General features: G+C 36.5%; 1 protein-coding gene across 5 annotated transcripts; it reads left to right on the forward strand.

Moving 5' to 3' along the window:
- The first annotated feature begins 610 nt into the window (after positions 1-610).
- ska3 (spindle and kinetochore associated complex subunit 3) lies at positions 611-19,206 on the forward strand. Of its 5 annotated transcripts, none has more exons than XM_034012580.3 (11): positions 611-707; positions 2,374-2,488; positions 2,812-2,876; positions 4,794-4,959; positions 5,443-5,917; positions 6,385-6,482; positions 11,519-11,688; positions 15,357-15,575; positions 15,848-15,894; positions 16,201-16,337; positions 18,526-19,206. In XM_034012580.3, the coding sequence occupies exons 2-11, from the start codon at positions 2,386-2,388 to the stop codon at positions 18,696-18,698; spliced, it is 1,653 nt and encodes a 550-aa protein (XP_033868471.3). In that variant the 5' UTR covers positions 611-707; positions 2,374-2,385; the 3' UTR covers positions 18,699-19,206. The 5 variants fall into 5 exon arrangements, with proteins under 5 accessions (XP_033868471.3, XP_033868468.3, XP_033868474.3 ...); XM_034012577.3 differs by having other exon boundaries at positions 15,360-15,575; XM_034012583.3 differs by having other exon boundaries at positions 5,446-5,917.
- The last annotated feature ends 7,291 nt before the right edge of the window (positions 19,207-26,497 follow it).

A 26,497-nucleotide genomic window follows, 5' to 3' on the forward strand; every position in this document is an offset into this window, starting at 1 on the left:
TGGCACTTAACATTGCCGGATATACCTGCTCAGTCCAGAGACGACGCTTCGGTAGCAGCGGGTCATTTTATATATATATATATATATTATTATTATTATTATTATTATCAACAAAACTTTCTGATGTGCATCTTCATTTTACAAGTACCGGTAAATACGATGAAGTTGGAAGCTAGATATGCACAGAAAAAGGTACATGCATTTATCCTTTAATTTTACCCAATCCCTCTTTCAAACTAGGTATGTAGCATATAATCTTGGCAGTTTAAAGACCCTACCAATACACGTTTTTTATGTTGGATTTTTGAACAGCACTGCTCACTTACTGACTAACACGAGTTGCACTCAGAGTTCGACTCGGGTAAACTAAACTAAAACTAGTCAACAACCATTCTTTACGTCTGACAGGACTCAGGAATTCAAAGACCTTCTATATAGTTTATATCGAAGATTTTGGGGAGGTACAATGGCGGAGATCTCCATGCTGCAGACATACCCTTCTCGACAAATGTGTGGAGACCTCTAGTTTGATGCAGTTTCATCAAAATAACAATAGGATCATAAAATAAGTACCGGCAGGCGGCGTAAAACATTTGAACTGAACGTGACTAACGCACCATAAACGGAAACGGAAATATACAAAAGGCCGTGCGACCGGAAGTGGCGCCAAATTCAAGACTTGAACTGGATAGAAACGAACTGTAGAGGTAAGTTAAGAGGAACCGTTCTGCATGCATTGTTTTGTTGATTTACATTTTGTAAACAATTAACAAATGGAAGGCACAACTCTGTAAAAACTAAATTAAAGGCGCGAATGTGTTGCGTTTTGATCGTAAACTAATGCAGTGTGAATGTAGGTATCTGCATCCTACAGAATGAATTATTCGAACACAGTAACTGTTTTGTGTGTGTGTGTGTGTGTGTGTGTGTGTGTGTGTGTGTGTGTGTGTGTGTGTGTGTGTGTGTGTGTGTGTGTGTGTGTGTGTGTGTGTGTGTGTGTGTGTGTGTGTGTGTGTGTGTGTGTGTGTGTGTGTGTGTGTGTGTGTGTGTGTGGTCTTGCTTTTCTAAACACTTGTGGAATGCTCATATTTCTGGATAGCCTGTATTTCGTTGTTCTTTTAATGGGTATACCATTACATGCGTCCTCGTTTAATACAATAATATGTATTTTACAACATTTTGTTAATATAAAATAATGGCATACAACATACTAGATTTATATGGTTTGTATGCCTTTATATGCTTCTCCTTCCTTGTTACAGAATCGGTGTAGTGTTGTTTTGGTATGTCTTAGTTAAAAAGCGGTAGGCAGCGCACTGTGCTAGATACTTTTAGCTTTGCTAAGAAAGCAGGGAAACACCCTTTCAAAAGCTGGTACGTTATGCAGTTTTCGGTCTTTTTCATCTTTTTTTAAAAATTTAATTTATCATATTTTCCACTATTAATCAAATCGTATCCGGATATTTATTATATGCTGTACATTGGGTCATGTATTTTATTTTATTTTATTTGCATTTTGTCTTGTTCGTGAATTTATTTTCTCTTTTACTATTAAAAGAGAAATAGGTTGTCTTAAGTTAAAGTTTGCAAAACAACTATGTATAATTAACTTTGGCATTTGCTTTAAGTTTTCCTACAAACAGTATGAGGGCACAAAATGCGACAGTGAAACAAATGTCAGGATAAAAATGTACTGTACGTACTGTAAAACTTAAGAAAAGGTAACGAAACACCCATCAGATCGCAATTGACATAATTTTCAGTTTTGGTACATCTATCACATTATGACGATGTACCAGTTTATAACACAACACCAGTGTAAGTCACTTTTTGTTGCTTACTCAAAATTTGCTGCCTTGTCAATATCTGCTACCTGTACCAAATGTAGCTATAAATGTTATTTTTGGTAGTTAAAACAACCCAACAATTCTTGGTGGTTTATATAGAGAGCAGTTAAAAATATTCCAAAAATTATGGAGCAAACTTAAAATGATGTAATCCAATTAACATTATTTTCAAATATCAACATGACAAATAGTATAGGGACTCGCACCAGGCAAATATCTATAATAATAATAATAATAATAATAATAATAATAATAATAATAATGGCAATTTTAGTAAGGTTAGTAATACTTTCCCAATTTAAAGTTGAGGTTTTCCACAATCCTGTTCAATTATATACTAAACACAAACTATTTCCTAGTTTACTGAATCAGCTTTTTTGCACTCAGAAATCAGCAGGTTGGCTTTCATAGTAGGAAAAAAATGTAATGATTGTCATTTTTCCCTAGTAGTGTTTTTGTTATACTAACAGTATTTTATTGGAAACCGGGCCTTTTGTTCATTCATTCATGTGTTTATTTTATTTAGCTCTATCTTAGAATGGACATATCAGGAAATTTCTTCAGAAGGCTTCGAAATTTAGCCACCTTCTTGGAGACAGAAACAAAGACTCTTAAAAAAGCTCATGAGAACAGCAGCAGTGGTATGTAATAACCAAATATTTTGTGTTGTACTGCATTTGGTGAGTTTGTTTTTCCAAAATTATTTTTATTATTATTAAATTATTAATTTTAGATGCTGCTTATTTGCATGTTTAAAATATGGGGTATTTCAGAGTATTTTCTCTCACCTTACAGGCCCTATACATCATTTTTATATCTTTACTAAAAGATACCAAAAAAACAAAAATCCAGTGTCCCTGTTTAGAATCTGATGTTTTATTAAAATACTTGCTACAGCAGTCTTCAATACACATATTTGTAGCTTCTGTAATTATTATATTATATCATTATATTTTGTTTCTAGATGATTACAAAGAGGGAGGTATGCAAGTTCTGCATGAATTACATTCAGAAGTCCAGGCTATAAAAGTAAGTAACAACATTTCAGGAGACGGGGGCAGTATAAATGTATGTTTGGGTGATAACCCATTTAATGCAAGGGGCTTTCACTGGATTCTTTTCTGAATAGTAATTTTTATATCAGCTCTATCAACTAGCCTATGTTTAGAACATTTGAGTTGTTGTTTTTATAGTCCTATGCCAAATATTGAACAATAATTCCATAAATACAGACGTGCTCAAATTTGTTGGTACCCCTCCACAAAAAACAAAGAATGCACAATTTTCTCTGAAATAACTTAACTGACAAAAGTAATTGGCATCCACCATTGTTTATTCCATATTTAATAGAAATCAGACTTTGCTTTTGATTTTTTATTCAACATAATATTGTAAATAATAAAACAAATGAAAATGGCATGGACAAAAATGATGGGACCGCTAACCTAATATTTTGTTGCACAACCTTTAGAGGCAATCACTGCAATCAAACGTTTTCTGTAGCTCTCAATGAGACTTCTGCACCTGTTAACAGGTAGTTTGGCCCACTCTTCCTGAGCAAACTGCTCCAGCTGTCTCAGGTTTGATGGGTGCCTTCTCCAGACTGCAAGTTTCAGCTCTTTCCATAGATGTTCGATAGGATTCAGATCAGGACTCATAGAAGGCCACTTCAGAATAGTCCAATGTTCTGTTCCTTATCCATTCTTGGGTGCTTTTAGCTGTGTGTTTTGGGTCATTATCCTGTTGGAGGACCCATGACCTGCGACTGAGACAGAGCTTTCTGACACTGGGCAGTACGTTTCACTCCAGAATGCCTTGATAGTCTTGAGATTTCATTGTGCCCTGCACAGATTCAAGGCACCCAGTGCCAGGCGCAGCAAAGCAGCCCCAAAACATAACCGAGCCTCCTCCATGTTTCACTGTAGGTATGGTGTTCTTTTCCTTGAAAGCTTCATTTTTTCGTCTGTGAACATAGAGCTGATGTGACTTTGTCAATATGCATTTTAGCAAATTCCAGTCTGGCTTTTTTATGTTTTTCTTTCAAAAGTGGAGTCCTCCGGGGTCTTCTTCCATGGAGCCCACTTTCGCTCAAAAAGCGATGGATGGTGCGATCAGAAACTGACGTACCTTCACCTTAGAGTTCAGCTTGTATCTCTTTGGCAGTTATCCTTGGTTCTTTTTCTACCATTCGCACTATCCTTCTGTTCAATCTGGGGTCAATTTTCTTCTTGCGGCCGCGCCCAGGGAGGTTGGCTACAGTTCCATGGACCTTAAACTTCTTAATAATATTTGCAACTGTTGTCACAGGAACATCAAGCTGCTTGGAGATGGTCTTGTAGCCTTTACCTTTACCATGCTTGTCTATTATTTTCTTTCTGATCTCCTCAGACAACTCTCTCCTTTGCTTTCTCTGGTCCATGTTCAGTGTGGTGCACACCAATGATACCAAACAGCACAGTGACTACTTTTCTCCATTTAAATAGGCTGAATGACTGATTACAAGATTGGAGACATGTGTGATACTAATTAAAGAAAATAATTAGTATGAAATATCACTATAATCCAATTATTTATTATCTTTTCTAAGGGGTACCAACAAATGTGTCCTGGCCATTTTAGAATATCTTTGTAGAATAAGCAATAATTCATCTCTTTTCACAGCTTCTTTGCTTTATTCTATGACATACCAAAGGCATGCAAGTATACATGATAAAATAGCTTTTAATTTCATCACTTTTCAGGAGGAATGAAACATTATTTCAATGAGCTGTAAGGGTACCAACAAATTTGAGCACGTCTGTATTAGAATATATCAAAGAAGGAATGTGAAAGTACTTTAGCATAGTTGAATGGAGATGTACCAAATGTGCATGTAATCAAAAAACATGAACCACCTTACTGAACAACTAGATTCACAGTTAATTAATAGATTCTTTTTAATTCTAGGGACAGGTTAAAACACAGCTGATTAGCAATCAATCTGTGGAAAACAATGCAAGCGATTTTCTTAGATCATGTTGCGTACTAAAACAAAGAAACACAGCAAACCTTGAAACAATCAAAGAATATTTCGAAAAGTATGGATACAAACCACAGGCTGGGAAAACTACAGGTATGTTTTATTCTTCATTAACATAGATGAGGCAGTGATACATTTGATTTTACTATTTGTGTACCATATGTTTCAATCACAAATGGTTAATGCAGCAACTGGGGGGTAAATTCTTTATTTTCCAATTTAAATAAAATACTAAATTACTCCATTAAAGCTTTAAAGTGAGGCATTGATGATATCTCTGCAACACAATCTTAAATTAGCAATGTGTTTTCAGCTAACACACCAAATTGTGACCTGGGATTTTCCTATACTATTGTACTTTCCAAAAAAATAGTTTCATATATATTTTTTCAGGTAGAATTTGTACACACAATTTGATATCCGTGTAAAAGTTTCCCAAAAAGATAAATATTCTACAACTGAAGTGGTCTATAATGAACCATAAGTACTGTTAATTATGTGTAACAGTTAAGTGTCTGATGTATAAAAAGAATGTAGCATTTAAGATTACATTAATATTATTTTAAATTGTTTAAGCAGTGGAGATAGCAACAAATAGTAATGATGAAGAATGTATGGTAGACCAGGAGAACCGTGGGAGTGAGGAAGAGGAGGAGGAGAAGGAGGACAAGGACAAGGAGAGAACATCAGAAAGTCTGCCTTGTGCCACACCTGCAGAGAAGCCACCTGCACCCCAGGACCCAATGCGCACCCCACGGCTCTCTGACTTTGGTCTCTCGCACTATCGATTCCAAAACACTTGGGAAGTACTAAAGGAGATGCCAGAACAACCAGCAATAACACAGGGCTCTGTGGGCCAGGGGGGTTTGCGGGCCACAACATTTACAGAATCGTTTCCTGTGTTACCCAAAACGCCCAAGTGTATGTTGGAGTTGGACGAGGCCTTCACTCCTAAAATGGAAGATTTTGGGATCAATGAATATACCATGTGTCTCAATGATGACTTTACCATAGCCCTCATCAACAAGAACAAACCCACGAAGCCCAAGAGGTACCTGTTCTGTAACAATAGGGTTATTTTGCAAAAAAGGGAAAACATGTTTATAGGGGGAAGGAGCATCTCATTTTGACCTTAAATGCGTCCAAAACCATCCAATAAAGCAGTCAAAGTATTTACCAGCAGCAGAGTTACCAGTCACTCTGAAATGTCACAAGTATATGAGAAGCATCGTGACAATTTTCACACCTTCTGATCAGCAGTTCATGCATTGGTCTACAGGTGACATATTAATGTATGCACATGATTGGTAAATCTACTGTAATGAGTTAAGTTTTATTTCATTCATTATACCAGATCTGGGCCAGACCTGTAGAGTGATTGTCAGAGTGGGTCTGGTAAATCAGGAAACTGCTGAGCCACTTTGCATTGAGTTATGTAGTTCTTTTTCAGTACTGTATTGTGCAAAGTTAATAGGGTTATTACTTTTAAAATAATATTATCATTATATTTTTTTACAGTTTGGTTGGAGTTACTGGAAGCCAAATAAATACTGGGACAACAGAGAAGTACAGTAAGCCTACTGAGCCGACTTTTAAACAGCATTTTACAGAAAACGGTAATCAAACGAATATCATGTTTAATTTTGATCTAAAATATGATTAGTTGGTGACTATATATTACAATCTTCAAAAAGTTGAGTAGTTTTTGCACTCTACTTTTAATAGTGTAATATAAAGGACTTGCCAGCAATCCATACTGCAAATTAATAAATGGAAGTTTTTCAGTACTGCTATTTATCCTTCAGGAAACTGATTTATTGAACCAAAGCATGCCCTGTTCACACTTGTATTGGAACGATACTGTTAAAATTAGTTTCAGTTTTAGAATACTGATACGATAACACACTCTGTCCTAACTTACTTTTCAACACCAGTACAAACCGATACTGTTGCTATATACTCCACTGATTCTCTATGGGGATCTCTGTCACACTGCGTGCAAAGGGTTGTGGGATAGAGAGCTCAAGAGGTTTTCTATTGACAGTCAATAGAGTGGTGTCGGATTGAGCTGCTTTGGGCTGACTCTTCCTAGGGTGACTTGATGAAAAACATAACTTGTGGTAATAATGCCATACTGTAATCTATACGAAAAATGCACTTTACTGAACGCAGTACCAGAGATGGCACACACCCAGAAAAGCGAGATGAGTGCTTCACACAGTACAGAGTAGACAGGTGCAGTTATAAAACATGGATTTATTGGTATTAGCCATCATTTTATATATGTTTTACGATTAACTTCTCTGTAAATTATATACTGTATATAAAAAAAAGCATTAATTAAACAAGCATTGCAGAAGTAAAGGCGAATCTTGGTAGAATATCCTTGGTGTAAGTGTAACATTTTAACATCACAAAGCCTTAACTACAATCTTAAATAAATACAATAAGCCCAGTGGGAATTTGGTCTTTTTAAAAGCATTTTCATTATTGTATTTATCTTCGTAAATGTCTGTCTTTGTATTTGTACTGCGCTATTGAGATATACCTGTGCTGGCCCTCTGGCCATAAAGTGAATAAACTATTTTTTTTTTTACATTATATTCAAAGAACAAAACGAAACCAATAAAAAACACAGCTTGCGTATGAATCTATCAAATACACAGATTCCAATACACTTACTAAGTCTACTGTTTAGTGATCAGTGCCACAAACAGGAAATCCATTTATTTATTTGTTTTAAATATCCCCTTCTGTTGACAAATTAGATAGATATCAAGGGCTTTTTTTTTTTTTTTTTTTTAAACAAATGATTTGCGTAAAAGTGTACTGGTAAATTAAAGCCTATCCATAATTCATTTATTATTATTATTATTATTATTATTATTATTATTATTATTATTATTATTTATTTATTAGCAGATGCCCTTATCCAGTGCGACTTACAATCGTAAGCAAATACATTTCAAGTGTTACAATACAAGTAATACAATAAGAGCAAGAAATACAATAACTTTTGTTCAAGCAAAGTACAAGTGTGACAAACCAAAATTCAATAATACAGCAGATAATAGTGATAGTTACATCAGGATATGATTAAATAGTGATAGTTACATCAGGATGTGATTAAATACAAAGTACTACAGGTTAAACACTTGGCAGATTACAGTATTCTGAAGTACAGGATTAAATGCAGTAAAACAGGGGGCAGATAAGAGCAAAATAAAGCACATTTACATGAAGGGTGATAGTGTCCCAGGATACAAACAGAGGAGTTCTACAGGTTCTTAGCTGAGGAAGAGGGAGAGAGTGTGGTAGATTCCAGAGGAACAGAGATAGAGGGGGAGGAGGAGGGAAAGAAAAGGAGGTCAGATTTAGAGAGGTTGAGTTTGAGATGATGCGAGTGCATCCAGGAGGAAATAGCAGACAGACAGGTAGAGATACAGGAGGAGATGGTGGAGTCAGAGGTGGGGAAGGAGAGGAAAATCTGAGCATCATCAGCATAGAAATGGTATGAGAAACCATAGGATGCGATGAGGGGGCCCAGGGAGCGGGTGTAGAGAGAGAACAGGAGAGGACCCAAGACTGACCTTTGGGGGACTCCAGTTAAGAGAGGGTGAGGTGTGGAGGTTGCTCCACGCCAGGTTACCTGGTAAGTGCGGTTGGAGAGGTAGGAGGAGAACCAGGCCGGAGCAGTGCCAGAGATCCCCAGGTCAGCAAGAGATGATAGTAGAATAGAGTGATCAGCAGTGTCAAAGGCAGCGGAGAGGTCGAGGAGAATTAGGACAGAGGAGAGAGAGGCAGCTCGGGCACATTTAAGTGAGTTGGTGACAGACAGGAGGGCGGTTTCAGTGGAGTGGGCAGAGCGGAAGCTGGATTGGAGAGGGTCAAGCAGAGAGTGGTTGGACAGGAAAGCATAGAGCTGCCGGTGTACAGTCCACCCGAGGGTTTTGGAGAGGAAGGATAGGAGGGAGACAGGACGGTAGCTCTGGAGGGAGGTGGGGTCGAGGGTAGGTTTTTTGAGGAGGGGAGTGATAGAGGCTTTTTTGAAGGCAGAGGGAAAGATACCAATTCTCTGAATTAATCGAAGGTTCAGAACTGTGTGGTCCAGTGGTTAAAGCAAAGGCCTTGTAACCAGGAGATCCCCGGTTCAAATCCCACCTCAGCCACTGACTCATTGTGTGACCCTGAGTAAGTCACTTAACCTCCTTGTGCTCCGTCTTTTGGGTGAGATGTAATTGTAAGTGACTCTGCAGCTGATGCATAGTTCACACACCCTAGTCTCTGTAAGTCGCCTTGGATAAAGGCATCTGCTAAATAAACAAATAATAATAATAACACATTACCGAAGGAAGGTTAGAACTTTCGATGGTACTCATTTGATGGTACTAAAAATATTAATAATAATAATATGAACTTATGCTTGTCAAGTGACCCCAGAGATTGGTTATAACTCCATGGTAGTCGCTTGCACAGTTTGCATTCAACTTTTTTTTTGGTCATCTGGTTATTTAACAAAAAAATCCCAAACAGGGTTTCGAGACATTTCTTTCAATACAGCTTACGCTGTACAATGGTTTGCTGTCTCGATGGAGAATAAAGAATTTAAAGGTTTGCTTCTGGATAACACGAGCTGGAGGGGAGAGGGACGGACGGTGCTCAGTTTTCGAAATTAAAATTATTAGTGTTATTGTATATTTTGTATGTTTCAACCATATTCTACAATAGCACTTATCTTACACTATCTTGCACACTAGATAGTCATTATATATTTTACTGAAGCACTACAACCGTACAGCCCCAGTGCTTTGGATACTCTATACCGTGCTCCATACACGGCAGCGGCACCATATAGAGTTGCTACGTATAACGATTTGCTAGCGGATTTTAATACAACAACTTTTGTTTACGTAATATACATTATACAAATCAAAAGATCGAATTTTGCATGCGAGTGACATTTGATGTGCGAGTTCAGTATTCATATATTGTCAAACAGTTTCTGTTAACAGGGTGGGTGAGGGGGGAAACTGAGTGAATGGCGTCTGACGAACCTTTAAAGGTTTAAAACAACCTTCGAATCCCTGGCTAGCGAACGAACCTTCAAACACAGCCCTACTTTTAAAATCGTGTTATGTGTGTATATGTATTCACAGTCGCCATCTAGAGCGTTTTATTATGGATGTTTGCTTTTTACTGCATTCAGTAACCTCATCCACATTAATTCTGAATGTTTTCATTTCAAATGATGAAGCACTGAACTTGTGTTTTTGTGGTACAGTAATTTTGTTTGGCATAATTATTTACTTAGCACTGTTTTCTCTTCTGGTTCCTCAAAATAATTCCAAACGTGCCTTTGCCTCGTTCCTTTGTTTAGAGATGCAAACGTCAGAAAAAACACTTTTCTTACCCCATGTGGACTGAACCATACCACACCCACTACAGCATGAACACAGTGTACCAATGAAGCGCCAGATTGACCGAGAATAAAACCTGCCCCAGTGTCAATCTTTTTGTTGCACCAATTAGAAAAACTACTTGGAGACAACTGTCAAACCCCTTCCTTTTTATATATCCGCCCTTACTGTGGCACCACAGCAATTGGATACGCGACGGACTGCTGTATATGATGGCAAATTCATACATTAAAAAATATGCATTTGGTGAAATTTGGAAATGACCGGTATACGTCTAGCATATTATTCAACGTTTAACCACTTCTTTAGAGTTTATACGTTTACAAGTCTGTGTTGCGTACCGATGCAGTTCTACCAGTAAACAACACTAACACCAGTGTGAACAGGCGTTGCGATACTGTTATGATGCCACAGGGTTATTATATATGCTGTTAATTGCCACAGGGTTATTATATATGCTGTTAATTGCCACAGGGTTATTATATATGCTGTTAATTGCCACAGGGTTATTATATATGCTGTTAATTGCCACAGGGTTATTATATATGCTGTTAATTGCCACAGGGTTATTATATATGCTGTTAATTGCCACAGGGTTATTATATATGCTGTTAATTGCCACAGGGTTATTATATATGCTGTTAATTGCCACAGGGTTATTATATATGCTGTTAATTGCCACAGGGTTATTATATATGCTGTTAATTGCCACAGGGTTATTATATATGCTGTTAATTGCCACAGGGTTATTATATATGCTGTTAATTGCCACAGGGTTATTATATATGCTGTTAATTGCCACAGGGTTATTATATATGCTGTTAATTGCCACAGGGTTATTATATATGCTGTTAATTGCCACAGGGTTATTATATATGCTGTTAATTGCCACAGGGTTATTATATATGCTGTTAATTGCCACAGGGTTATTATATATGCTGTTAATTGCCACAGGGTTATTATATATGCTGTTAATTGCCACAGGGTTATTATATATGTTGTTAATTGCCACAGGGTTATTATATATGCTGTTAATTGCCACAGGGTTATTATATATGCTGTTAATTGCCACAGGGTTATTATATATGCTGTTAATTGCCACAGGGTTATTATATATGCTGTTAATTGCACATTTTAAAAATGAAAAGCAAACAACAAAACAGTTATCACTGGCTATCTGTCTTGTGAACAACAAGCCTCTCTTACTAATTCCTATTCCTTTTGTTTTTGAGCAGATATGACAAACTCACCCATTCCTCCAGTGTTTTGTACACCTGGAATAAAAATTAACAAAAATAAATTACCTACTTTGCCAAAAAGCCCTGAAATCACAGTTAAGAAGGCAAGTGATTCTACTCCTGAGATCCCAACCTTTGAGACACCGTATTTGAAGAAGCTAGTTCATGTAAGTCTTTAGTTCAAATGTCATTCCATGTGAATCAACACAGGTCAACACTTCTTCAGAATTACATACCAGTCAGTCTACATGTTGATGGTGTTTATGAACTTGTATATTACTATGAAACAATCAATAGTGCTGAATTAAGAAATACAAAAATAACTAAAATTCTTCAACTAGAAGTATTTTTCAATGTCTTTAAAAAAAAAAAAGACTGAAAGACTTCTAGTTAAACAAAAAATCATTTAATTTTAGAAATGTTTAGAAATGTGCACTTTCTTTTAGTTCCTGATTTATATGCAGTCACAATCATTTGGCCAAAATTGTAACTTTCAATAATGTGTATTATATTGATTGCTTCCTGACAGCAATGAGTCTTTTATACACCAAGGTCTTTCTCTTGGTGAGCCAGATCTAGTTCAATACCACCCATTGAATTGTACTGTATTTAATGAATGATCACTGGAAAGAACTGAAGGAGCTTTAAAACAAGCCTAGAATGTAGTTCAGTTAGAACAAAAGTTATTAATGAATCGTTATAGAAAATGTTCAAGGTTGTGTTTTTTATAACCTCATATCTACAAAATGATGGATATCTATAATTTGTGTGCTATTGTAATGCTTTCTCCATTGACCCATTCAAAACCATATGTGTCCTTGCCTGTTGCTGAGGAACAAGGATGCTGTTGATTCCAAGCAGAAACTGTTTTCTTAATTGTCTTTGCATCGGGCAGGCATTTAAGATGTTCATGCTTTGAGTCCAATCCAAATGTTGTATGACCCGACGGACGTTACAATACTTACTGAAAGTTTTGTTGAAAAATATTGATGTTTGGGCAAATTACAAGACATTCTTTAACCTGAGTGATTGCAATGACATAATACACGTTTATTCTCAGGGTCTATAAGCAATGGACACTACTCTTGATTATTTTCTCAAAATAAATATTTAGAAATAAAACAAGTTATTCATTCCATTATTATCAGTAGTAAGAAATGTACCTGGTAAGTTTTGTTCAAGAAATATTTTCCTCCATGATTTACAAAAACTGTTGGAAAAAGTTGACAGCTAATTGTGTGCAAGAGTTTAAATATATAAAAATTTCTTTGCACGTAGTACAGTAGCTACTTTTATTTCTATCCCGAGATTAGTTTAAATCGTCTGATTTAGCATCCACCTCCATACGAAGCTATACCGCCATAGTAAAAACGCAAAACAAATGTTAAGTTAATTATACATCTTTTTTTTTTTTTGCAAACTTAAACTGGAAACAGACGATCAATTTCTCTAAAGAAAAAAAACAATTCACCACGAACAAGACAAAATGAGAAGTCCACCGTAGAAGTAAAAAAAAATGTACAAGACCCAATGTATTGCATATGATAAATATTTGCGTACAATTTTCTTAATGGATGCATGTCCAGGATTGGTGAGCCCGAACAGACAGGCAACCACCACTCCACCCCCCATCCCCCCCAGCACCATTAGCTAGTGGTGTGGCACAGCAAAACAGTACGACATGTAACACAAACAGTGTTTTCAAATAATGAAGACAGAATAACTAAAACAGAGGTCAGAGAGCCATTGGCAAACTCAGACCACAATATGGTCTCATTTGAAATATTTTTTAAAACCCCCAAAGTAATGACTAAAGATAAGGTTTACAATTTTAGAAAAGCAAACTATGAAGGTATGAAACGGAGACTAACAGAAGTAGATTGGAGTAAAATAGAGAAAACGTCCACAGAAAAAGGATGGCTGTTTTTAAAAAATGTAGTACTACAGGCACAAAACAATTACATCCCAAAAGTAGACAAATCTAAATCTAAAACAAAATGGCCAAAATGGTTTAATAGATCAATTAAAAAAAATATTCAGCAAAAAAAAGCACTTTACAGAGCATTTAAAAGGGACCAAAAACAAAGTACACAGAAAGAGTACTTGGAACTGCAACACAAGTCAAAAAGGAAGTTAGAAAGGCCAAAGAGAGATAGAAATCAATATTGCTAAGGGGGCTAAAACCAATTCCAAAATGTTTTTCCAATATTATAACAGCAAGAGAACATTCAAAGAGGAGGTTAAATGTCTAAGAGACACAAATGGCAAAATCATAGATCAAGAAAAAAAAATAGCAAATATATTAAATGATTACTTTTCACAGGTTTTTACAAAGGAGGACACGGACAACATGCCCGACATGTCGACCTGTTCCTATCCAATTTTAAATAACTTTAGCATAAGAGGCAAAAGTGTTAAAGGGACGTAGGAGCTCTTAAAATAAACAAATCCCCTGGGCCGGATGAGATCCTCCCAATAGTACTCAAAGAAATTAAAAGTTATTTACAAACCGGTAACCAAGATCATGCAACAGTCTCTTGACACGGGTTGTACCGACAGACTGGAAAATAGCAAACGTAATACCGATCCACAAAAAGGGAGACAAAACCGAACCAGGTAACTACAGACCAATAAGCCTGACTTCTATTATATGTAAACTTATGGAAACTATAATAAGATCCAAAATGGAAAATTACCTGTATAGTAACAATATCCTGGGAGACAGCCAGCATGGTTTTAGGAAAGGGAGATCGTGTCTAACTAACCTACTTGACTTTTTTGAGGATGCAACATTGAAAATGGATAACTGCAAAGCATACGACATGGTTTATTTAGATTTCCAGAAAGCTTTTGACCTGCATAAAAGATTAATTCTCAAACTGAACACAGTAGGGATTCAAGGAAATGCATGCACATGGATTAGGGAGTGGTTAACATGTAGAAAACAGAAAGTACTGATTAGAGGAGAAACCTCAAAATGGAGTGAGGTAACCAGAGGTGTACCACAGGGATCAGTTATTATTATTATTATTTATTTCTTAGCAGACGCCCTTATCCAGGGCGACTTACAATTGTTACAAGATATCACTTTTTTTTTTTTTTTTTTTTTTTTTTTTTTACATACAATTACCCATTTATACAGTATTAGGTCCTCTGCTATTCCTAATCTACATTCATGATTTAGATTCTGGTATAGTAAGCAAACTCGTTAAAGTTGCAGACGACACAAAAATAAGAGGAGTGGCAAACACTGCTGAAGCAGCAAAGGTCATTCAAAATGATCTAGACAGCATTCAGAATTGGGCAGACACATGGCAAATGAAATTTAATAGAGAAAAGTGTAAAGTATTGCATGCGGGCAATAAAAATGTGCATTATAAATATCATATGGGAGATAGTGAAATTGAAGAAGGGAACTATGAAAAAGACCTAGGAGTTTATGTTGACTCAGAAATGTCTTCATCTAGACAATGTGGGGAAGCTATAAAAAAGGCTAACAAGATGCTCGGATATAATGCCTGGGTTGTTACAGTATGTATTTTTACTTTTTTTCTTGCATTTCCCATTTCCAGTAGTGGATTTCCTTGTCTACCTGTAGCATCCCTTGACCTCTCAGTAATGTTGCTCTTGAAGTTCAACACACGCAGATTCTGCCGGTTAGCGCCTTATGTGATCTAACAAGTACAATGTCACCTGAGTAGGAAAATATAAAATGTTTGTGATTGTTTGTTTAGCTAGTTTGTGGTGGTGAATATGTTATGTGCATATACCTAAAGATAAAAAAGAGTAAAATTTATATTAACATAGTCTTTTAATTGATTAATGATCCTTCAAGCAGAGAAATACAGAAAATGAAAAGAAGACATTACCTGAAAAAGGAAACCCAGCTGACCGCTTCAATTTTGAAGAACCTTGCCCACCAGTTTTTAGCTCTAGGATGTTTGCTACTGAACAAGTCCAACTAATAACACCTCTAACACTGGCAACTTATGATGATATGCCTGAAACACCAGAACGGCCAGAATTAAGTGCTATGACAGAAGGTATCTTGAAGGTTAGTGGCTTAACTTTTTTATGGTAGCCTATTGTTTTCAATATAAGGTTTTCATAAACATGTAGTTCTACTAGTATTGACACATTTTAAGAACAATATCATTTATATTGAGATATACAAGTTTGTTGGGATTTTTATTAAAGGAATAATGTTGTGTACTGATGATACTTCATAGCTTCTAACTTGTGTTCAAAATGTATTTCATTGCTCTTTTTTTTATTTATTTTTTTGTAATTTCTCAATGTGATCATTCCCTTGGTTTACCTTCAAAGTTAAAGCACGATGGTCTGATGATAAATAAAACTGAAAAAGAGAACAGGTGAGCATTTTATTGAAAGTTTTTCTTAGAAATGTTAAAGGAATTTGATTTGATTGTCATTGTCCAGAAAGTACAACAGCAGTACCTATTTCAGATGGATTCAAATGAAATGTAAACTAAGAACATTTGAAAGCAGAATCCATTTAATTTGATAAATCATGTTACAATTCAATTGAATGTTTAACTAACCTAACTCAATTTAACAAAAAAAAATGAATTGCCTAGAATCTGATTGACGTTTTTATTATATAGTGAATTTATGAATTAAAAATGTAATTTTTATATATTGTGTGGGATTTCTTTTAGGTCTCCTCTGGTGCATCTTGCCATAGTGTCTGAAAAGGAATTCTTCACACTGCCGGATTATTTAAGACAGATTCCTCTGTCTGAAATAAACGCAGCGATTCAGAAGATTAATAAAGCACTGGAGAGGAAATCTAATGGTCAGTATTTAAGTATGAACAGTGCTCAGTTTCCAAATGAGTCTGTGCGTTCCTTGTTTATTCATTCCACAAATACCTTCATTCTTACATCCTAGCATTAATTATAATAGGGACTGGGTTCTTGAATATGGCTTATATTTTCCACTGTGGGCACACTGTAGGCAAATTGCCCACACCATAGTAAATCTTTGACGAAGACCATTTGCTCGCACTGGAAAAGCAGATTCTATGGGCCCTATCTAGCAACGTTCGCAAACCCCTAAGGCAATCGCAAAACATTTTTGCGGACAGTTAGTGCACCAAAATCAATCAGGCGCACATGTGGGCAAACAGACTTTGCCCACCTAAGTGATTTTTAATAAGTGTTTTAGTGCCCACCCGGCAAGTCAGTTAGCGCTGGACATTGCCTGAACTCTAGGGGAAATGTCCTTATTACAAATGTAGCGATTTAGCAAACCATCAACCGTGTTAGCGTTTTACGTTTCAATTGACATGTAAAAACTAGGTCTAAACTGTGTGCAAATGACATGGTCGACTATAAATACCACTGAAACTTCCAGGAAAGCAGGTAAAGAAAAGAGAAATAAAAAAATATGGAGTGCACACTGGATTTCTACGTGGCCAGACAAACAAAGGAAGAGAAGTCGTCCCCAAAACCTATTTTGTTCTAGAAATGTTAGCTACCTGTAGCAATATACAAAGTATGTATTGTTAGTGGAATTTGATTTCGTGCCAAAAATGTTTTTTTTTTTTTTTATACATGAAAAACACATAAAGGCTCGCAAATAGTTATGGCTTTACAGTATACTGCAGACATGAGCCAGTCGTCTGTATCGGGTGCAGTGCGAGATGTACCTGCAGCTTTAGTAAAGTGGGCAGGAGAATTCATCCATTTCCGTCTCACGAGCTGCAACAAAATACAAAGCAGATTTTCTTGGGAGATGTGGGTTTCCTGGTGTCCTGAGAGCCATCGATTGCACACATGTGCAGCTACGCGCACCAACACAGAATAGGCACCTCTACATAAATCGTAAGGGGACCAATTTAGTCAACGTGCAAGAAGTGTGATGCCAACAACTACATCACAAATGTGTACGCAAACCATCCAGGCTCCGCTCATGACAAGTGGCAGCTGCGTTTCAGCGGGATGACAGTCTGAGAGTCTGGTTGATAGGTGTCAACAGGTATCCACTGAAGCGGTGGCTACTGACACTGCTTCTCAACCCCACGACCCCTGCCGAACAGAGGTATAACCGTACCTTTAAATGTGCTCGTACTGTAATGTCTTTGGGGGAACACTACACTACACTCCTCAGAAGGTTAGCAACATCATCCTGGCTGGTTGTGTTTTACTGAACATAGCTCTCCGTAATGGATGTGATGTTGAACTTACAGAGGAAAGATTACAGGGTTTGAGGAAAGCGATGCTGAACTTGAAGCCCCTGTGGTGGAGGTTGCAGATGCTGCAAGTGCCAGGCAGGTCAGACAAAGCCTTAGATATTCCTTTTTTTTTGTTTTGTAGACTTGCTTGAGGGGCTTGGTCATCCTACTCACTTGGACTGTTAGAGATTTAGTTAGTCCACGCATGAGACCCGACTTCTAAATCACGTTTTCGTGCGCTATCGCGGTGGTTCATTAGCGCTGTCATTTTTACCTGAGCGGAAGCGACTGCACATATTTGCTAAATAGGGCCCATTGTGTCCTAAGTGAACAGTTCCCTACCTCTTGAACCATTGGAGAAACTTTCCATGGAAATTATATCATAACTTACTGCTTATATAAGGTTTTACAAGATCTGCCTGTCATTTATTTTAATTTTATTTATTTATTTATTTATTTATTTATTTATTTCTTTCTTTCTTTCTTTCTTTCTTTCTTTCTTTCATAGATTTAGGGTAAAGCTGACAACCTTCAGAGTATAACGTAAAGTTTTTAAATCCTCAACACACCATACTCTATTTCTCAACTTTGACCACCAATATTCAACTCAAATAAGATATATTTTATATGTAAACCTGATGCTATAATATAGAAATATACACTTGTTTGGGCAGTAGCTTTTGTAATGTTACTTTCTGGTTAGCATTATCACCAGGTGTTTCTGAATTTTATTTTTGTCCAACCACCTATATTGCAGGCAGGTAGACCTTTTTGGACGCAAATTGTTTGTTTTTTCACCATTTTACAGGAAATAAACTGGACCCTTCCACTTATCTGATGGAGGAGAAAGAGTTATGGAATATAATTGAAGTTGGCCCACAGGCTACAATCTACCTTTTGTGTATAACAGAGTTAAACAGATTGGAACAGACGACAAGCTCAGGCATTGGGAGCGTGTACAGAGTCATCCTATCTGATTGAACAGAGATCAGCAAAACAAAGTATTGAAGCTTTCAAACACTCACAAAATAGTCCAACAATTACTATTTGTTTTAAGTGGCAAAATGCAAGTTACTAGCAATGTATGTATTTCTAATAACCAATATGGGATGTTGGTGTATTTGTAATAAGATATACTGTACTACAGATAATACCAACATTAGTAATTTCATTTCAAGTATGCCAGTTTGTATGAAATTATTGAATATGTGCACCCACCTGATTATTTGACATTTTTTAGAATGACATGTTTTTAGTTTGTTTGAATGTGACATGCTTATATTCATATTAAAGTGACAGTGTAACATGTTTATATTAATACTTTATTAAAACAATTACAGTAAAACCTGTCTTTGTGGTCAATAACATTTACGGTCCATGTAAAGGACAGGTAATCTTGAACAAGTAGTCATCTGTCTTAAGCAGCTACAAATGTTCAGTCTCAAGTTGAAATGTAATTTTTCACTGTATAATAAACTTCGCCTTAATATTGCTGTGTTCCTTTTTGTACTTTTGAAGTATTCAGTGCAAAATCCAAACCAGGCCCAGCTGGGCTGTGCATAAAAAACAGCAATTTTATTTTCTTTTCATAGACATAGGCCTGTGACACAAACATTTTGGGGTTAGTGTCTTTACAAGGCAGCTTGAAACTTGCATGTACATTTCATTCCGGGTTGGCATGAATTTAAAAATATTACGGCTGTGAAACGATAAAAAAATTAATTGTGATTAACCTTGAGATTAAAATTTTATCTCAATTAATCTTGGTTTTAATCTTTGCATATTGAATTGATACAATTACTGCATCCATCTCATTTAAGTTTGTTTTTTTACTGATGCTGTTGTTATTATTATTATTTATTTCTTAGCAGACGCCCTTATCCAGGGCGACTTACAATTGTTACAAGGTGTCACATTATACAGATATCACATTATTTTTACATACAATTACCCATTTATACAGTTGGGTTTTTACTGGAGCAACCTAGGTAATGTACCTTGCTCAAGGGTACAACAGCAGTGTCCCCCACTGGGGATTGAACCCACGACCCTCCGGTCAAGAGTCCAGAGCCCTAACCACTACTCCACACTGCTGCCCTATTCTTCTTCTTCTTCTTCTTCTTCTTCTTCTTCTTCTTCTTCTTCAATAAACAACCCAGCATAAAAACCCTGTTTTCCTTTTTCTGGATTCTCTTTATAGTTTTATATTTATATACAATGTCACAGATGGTTCTGGCACGTCCCTTTTGTGCTATAAGTCATTAGATCCTTTTGCATGGAAGGCCCCAGTTGCAAGGGTGTGCAGTTCTTTGATGGACCCAGATTCAGTTAAAATGTGTTTGCCCACTGACGATGGGAAAGAGAATGTAGAGATGGGAGCCTAGCTAACAAGATTTAAGTTTTTGCAGGAATCAGACTACTAAAACCTGTCACTCACACCTGTGGTGGTTTTGACAGACTCACTGAGAGCAGAAACTGACCCAAGACTGTCACAGCTACTGGAAGCAGGCCGATCTTTGGGAAACAAATTGAACATTTGGGAAACTGAAACAAATATTGTAATGACTGTAATGTGTTTTAGAAAATATTTTTAGCAGATGTGTACAGGCCTGTCGTGGTGTTCACAGAACCAGTCCGAGCTGAGCCTGGCGCAGAGTTCGAATCCTGTTGGGAATGTGCTGAGTTATTGGATGATTTAAACTAACCCCTATTGATTGAAATAATATGATATACTCTGTCAATAATTATAATAATACTGTATATGTTCCTTTCAAAGATCTGTATACTCAGTAGAAAACAATGGGTAGTTGGGAAGCTTCTTTCGATACTTTACTTTCTTTGCTTCATGTCTCATCATAATCAACACCAATAAATTGGCAAAAAGCAAAGGTTGTCTTAAAACCTGCTTTGACTGGATTTTGTATGAACAGAGAAAGGGGTCAGACTTAATTCAGTAAAATAATAATAGCAACTGTTATACTAAAGTAACTGAATTAGAAATACATGTTATAAAATCATTTAAAGTTAAACTGTTATACAAATAACAGTATTATTGTTGAAAGAACATATTACAGTTAAACTAAAGTTCAGTACTAACTGACACTGTCAGAATATTGTAATAATTGTACTGTGTTTTAGAGAATATAAAACCAGCGTAAATAATATTGCAGCAAATTATGAACAAGTTACAATGATTTGAACTAAGAAAATTGAACAAGTGTTAATGTTAGAAAAAAAAGCTTGTCTATGTGTTATTAGTGCACATACACTCATATTGTTATTAGTGCACATACACTCGTGGAAGTGTGTAACCTTGAAAGGAGGCTAGGTACTGCAAATTAGTAAAAAGAAAAGGGTAACCCTTTTTAGACAGAACGATGTTTGAAACTAAAAAGACCTATTTGATTTTATTTGATTGTATTGTTACTAAGCATAGAGGTTTTAAAAAGGTATTCTGATCTAATAATAGTGACACAACTCTGAAGAGAAATAATATAAAGTTTTGATCTAATAAGAAACATAATATTTAAACTAACAAGTGTCTTTGCTTGTTAAGGCTCTACTGTAATACAAGTAGACTAAAAGCAGGAGCGAGCATTTCATTTAATCAATTTAAGAATTTGTTCATTTTCTTTCTCCAACTAAACAAAAAATCTTTTAGACATTACAATATCCATTAAAGAATATAAATGTTTAGTTTATATAAAGGTTTTACTGCAATAAAAAAACAGGAACGGTATGAATATTAGACAAATTTTAGTACACAATAAATCTACAGAAAAATAGCCTTGCCCTTATCTGCTTGCAAGCAGAGCAGTGCTAGATATGGAAGGTTCTTTTTGGCAGTCAAAGTGAGATTTACTTACACAAATTAGAGGAGTTGTGTCCAGTCACAGTTCTTATCAAATAAGTAGCAACTTTCGTTGGGGGAAAAAACTGATTTCATGCGATGTATTTGGAGAAGTGCTTACAATGGTGTTTCATATTAATGAAAACAATAGTCTTGGCAAGAAAACTGGGTGTCTGAATTCTGCTTGAGCGGGCAACTTTTAGAAACCGAGAGAGAGGTCAAGCTTGGGCTGAGAATGGTACAAGTTAAGATAAGGCTATTATATTTAACATGTTCATTATAGTTTAACATTTAAATGAAGCTAATTGAACTGACCACTGTATGCTTATTCAAAGGCAGTCTTTGTCAAATACTTTGTTAACACATATTTGTATATGAAGTTAAACTGACCCATTGACAACACACTGAAAAGGTAATGTAATATGCGTCTAAGAGGGACATATAATTTTTGACTAAATAATATAATTTTAGCGAAATAATCAAATAGAGCTGATGTTACATATTAAAAACATCTCTCATATATACACATATACTTGTATTATATTATAGCAAGGATTCTGTGAACTTTGGTCCACCTGACTTTTCAGAAAAAGGAGGAGTTGGTAAAAGAGAGCGATGAAATCCTGTTCCAATATTTTTTGGCCAGAAGTTACAGCCAATCAGTTTTGAAAAAGGAGTTGACCGGCTCCTTCTAGAATATATCATAAACTTAAAGATAAGAAATGTCAAGGCAGATTGATGATCAGATTTAACTGGGACTCCAGATTTATTCAATGGAGGGAACATCCTATAAAAACCTAGATAAAACCCCAGTCCAGTATTGCACGACTTGCTAACTACAAGTTGTGTGGTCCATGCTCTAAAGATCTCTGAAAAACTGATTGCTGTTTGGTCATATTCCCAAGTCTGCCTTTTGAAGACAGTTTATTTTTCAATATATCCTACACTACACTTCCATATTCTGAAAGGTAAGCATATATTTGAATTGAATATCTCTTTTATATTGATGCATTGTTATAAGGTATAGAAATTGTGTTTTAGTCTTAAGAGAGTGGTATATATTGAATGTTCTAGAATTTAGCGGTGGGCGTTTTTAGCTTTATGCATGCATAGCCTAAGGGCTAAGCATATAATTAACCATATCTGTATTACTATATATTAAAGTATTAATGCTGTTATACTTGTAAAGGCACTGCACAACCAAGCAATCCAATTTTTAACATGAGCATTTAATAAACCGAAAAGAGCACTAATACTGCTCTGATTCGTTAAAACTTCAAATTAAATTAGTCTGTGTGATATTATTATTAAAAAGTCATCTGGATACGTTGCAAGCCCAGTGCACGAACAATCCACTACAGGAGTTTGAAACATCTTAATGTCCTCCTGAACGTCTCCCCTGAGTTTAAGAGTGCTCAGAGCATATACATAAATAAAAAGAGTACGTTGCGAGAATTCTTGACAACAATCCAGCATTTATTGTTAAATCTTTTGAACCAACTGCTAAATCACAATGGAGTCAGTTTATTACTCACCTTACTGCATTTACAATTATCGGGTTCCTTTAAAGTTTCCTTTACTCATAAAGTTATGTTTTTCACTGCTGTTTAAATAAGAATAATGATAATTTAAATTATTTTATTAATAACTTGAAATTGCCTAATTAAAACAAAACATTAATTGAGTAACAGTTATATACTCCATAATTGTAAATAATATTGTTTAAAATAAATGTGGTTTTTGAAATAAAACAAAGCTACAATGTTAATGGGTCTGCAGTCAGTAGATCTCCAACAGCACTAGTTATACTTGCAGTATCGTACTTTGCATGATTCATGGGTTTGCAGCGAAAAGAGTACTCTGTTGATGGGCTCATTTGTTGTCTGGCAGAAAAAAACTACTAGTGTATTTAGAAGTGAAAGCATGTTTAGCATGCAGGTGGTACAGCAGACTATACTGGAACTCACTTTGACAGTAGATACAATTAACCCTCTTTCTAGCCAATGAACCCTCAAAGTTTTATAAAAAAATAAATAAACGTCCCATTCATAAGTCGTTCAGTCTGAGTGCTTTGCTACATAATACGGTTCTGTGACTAATTTTATATTCAAACAATGACAACACTTAATCCTGGCATGCACTAAAATAGTGCTCCAGGAAATTAATTACGGTATGCTAAGAGGGACAAGACAGCAGTGCAATTAATGTGCGTTCAAAAAATTAATCTCCCAAAAAATGAACGCTTTAATCACAGAAGTTAACTGTGATGAATTGACAAATGATTTAATTTAAGTGTCAGGGCCTTATCCAGACTCATGTCTATGCAGGACTCCAGACAAATATTTTGCCTTTGGAACCAGTGGCTCTGTTACGGGGTGATGGTCAGAGTTAACCCAACCCACAATCACATTATCCTCTGAGGAACATGGAGGTTTTTAGAACACAGGAAACTTGGTAGTATTCACAGGCATAAATGTTTATTTTCGCACTCAGATTACAAATTACAAACAGGTTGTACATACAATGACCGACCACCTAATACCCCCTCCTAAGGAAAGATACGTTATTAGATAATCCCCAGCCCCACTTACGCCGAACAGGATTAATTATTCAATAAACATTTACACCTAGGATGATTTTATACAAAAATAACTATTTAACATTCATACTTTTACGATAAAGAGTCATATATTCTACTTTAAACATGTTTCTTCTCCTTTATATGTATTTGTTTAAACTGCATGAATACCGTCTTTGTTTCCAAACACAACCGTTAAACTATTCCATTGTTTACTTGTTATTATTATCATGGTCATTATTATTCTCTAGTCCTGAACTATTATTGTTTGAAGATTACCGAAAATATGGTGATAACAAAACCATTGTTCCACATGTATAGCTACGGCAACTTCATTAAGGCAAGCGCCCGAATTTAAATACAGAAATACACTTGTTTAACAACATGCACGATACATAATAAACCTGTCTCTATCGCCAGTAGAATAACAATCACAATCATTTAAATATTACAGTGAGGGTCTCACCCTCACAGGCTCCTAGTCACCAAATTCAATTGTTGGGTGCCACTTTAGGAGCATGTTGGTTCCTGCAGGTACCATATTCAACTGCTTAAAGTACAACAACAACTTGTTATACAGTGTACCACTAAAGTGATACTAAAACAGTAACTTCGTTGGCTAAGGTTCACCACATGTTCTCTCAACCCCCTCCCAACTCACCTCTTCCAGGCTGCAGCCCTGCTCTGCTCCTTTTTGTTTCCTCTCTCTTCAACTCCTCTCTGCTCTCTGGCTGTTTCGCCTCTGCCTTCAAACAAGCTTGCATCACCCCCATCTTAAAAAAAACCCTCCCTGGATCCCTCATCCCTCCAGAACTACTGTCCTGTCTCCCTCCTCCCATTCCTCTCTAAAACCTTTATTGACCGCCAGCTCTGCTTTCTTGTCAACACATGATCTGCTCAACCCCCTCCAATCTAGCTTTTGCCGGCACACTCCACTGAAACTGCTCTTCTCTCCGTTACGAACTCTCTACTCTCTGCTCATGCCGCCTCCCCTCCTCTGTCCTAATTCTCCTCAACCTCTCTGCTGCCTTTGACACAGTTGACCATTATATTCTCCTGTCCTCCCTTGCTGACCTAGGACTCTCCGGCACTGCTCTTGCCTGGTTCTCCTCCTACCTCTCCGATCGCACATACCGGGTGCCCTGTCATGGCTCATCCTCTGCCTCTTGCTCTCTTTCGTGTTGACAGGATAGCTACCTGTCCACTCCAGCTCATCCAAAACTCGGCTGCTCACCTTGTCTCTTCCCTTCCTCATTTCTCCCACACTACACCGCTGCTCCACTCTCTGCACTGGCTCCCTATCGCTGCTCACATCCAATTCAAGACTCTTGTACTCGCCTATCGCTGTCTTGACCTTTCTGCTCTCAGACTATCATTTCTCCCTATACTCCCTCTTGCCCCCTCTGCTCCTCCACCTCCAGCAGACTAGTTGTAGCCCCTTCTGCTCCCCCACCTCCAGAGCCTGCTCCTTCTCCACCCTTGCCCCTCAGTGGTGGAACGACCTACCCACGGATATAAGGACTGCTCAGTCCATGACCACCTTCCGGCGCCTCCTCACAACACACCTGTTCAGACAGCATCTGTAAACCTCTACTCTCAACTATACTGAACTATATGGCACCCAGTTGTACCAGTACTTGCATCAGCTTGCACTTGCACTGAACTGCTCCATACCTTGCCACATTCAACTACTGCTCCTAACTATAACTGCATATTGTATATTGTACTCCTATAGGTACACATACTTTTTGTAATTGCTCTTATTGGAAAGTCATTCTCATCCATTTATCACTTACTATGTGTTCTTACTGGACTTTACTCATATAAGCAAATATTTAACTGCTCTTCAAACTTGCTATTATAATTTACTGTATTCTTTATTTTGCTCTTACTTGAATTTGATCTCATTGTACTTTCATAACTACTCATCTGTATTATGCTATTCTGTTATGTGTTTATAATTCAATACTTTGTACTGATATTTTGTAACAATTGTAAGTCTCCTGGATAAGGGTGTCTGCTAAGAAATAATAATAATAATAATAATAATAATAATAATAATAATAATAATAATAATAATAATAATAATAATAATAATAATAATAATATATGCTCCCACTAGGAAATGTAATTCAAGAGCATGGATTACATTTCCATTCCTATGCTGATGGCACACAGGAGGCAGTGTGGTCTAAAGAAATGGGCTTGTAACCAAGAGGTCCCCGGTTCAAATCCCACCTCAGCCACTGACTCATTGTGTGACCCTGAGCAAGTCACTTAACCTCCCTGTGCTCTGTCTTTCGGGTGAGATGTAGTTGTAAGTGACTCTGCAGCTGATGCATAGTTCACGCA

Source organism: Acipenser ruthenus, chromosome 8, assembly GCF_902713425.1.
Source record: "Acipenser ruthenus chromosome 8, fAciRut3.2 maternal haplotype, whole genome shotgun sequence".
NCBI lineage: Eukaryota > Metazoa > Chordata > Actinopteri > Acipenseriformes > Acipenseridae > Acipenser > Acipenser ruthenus.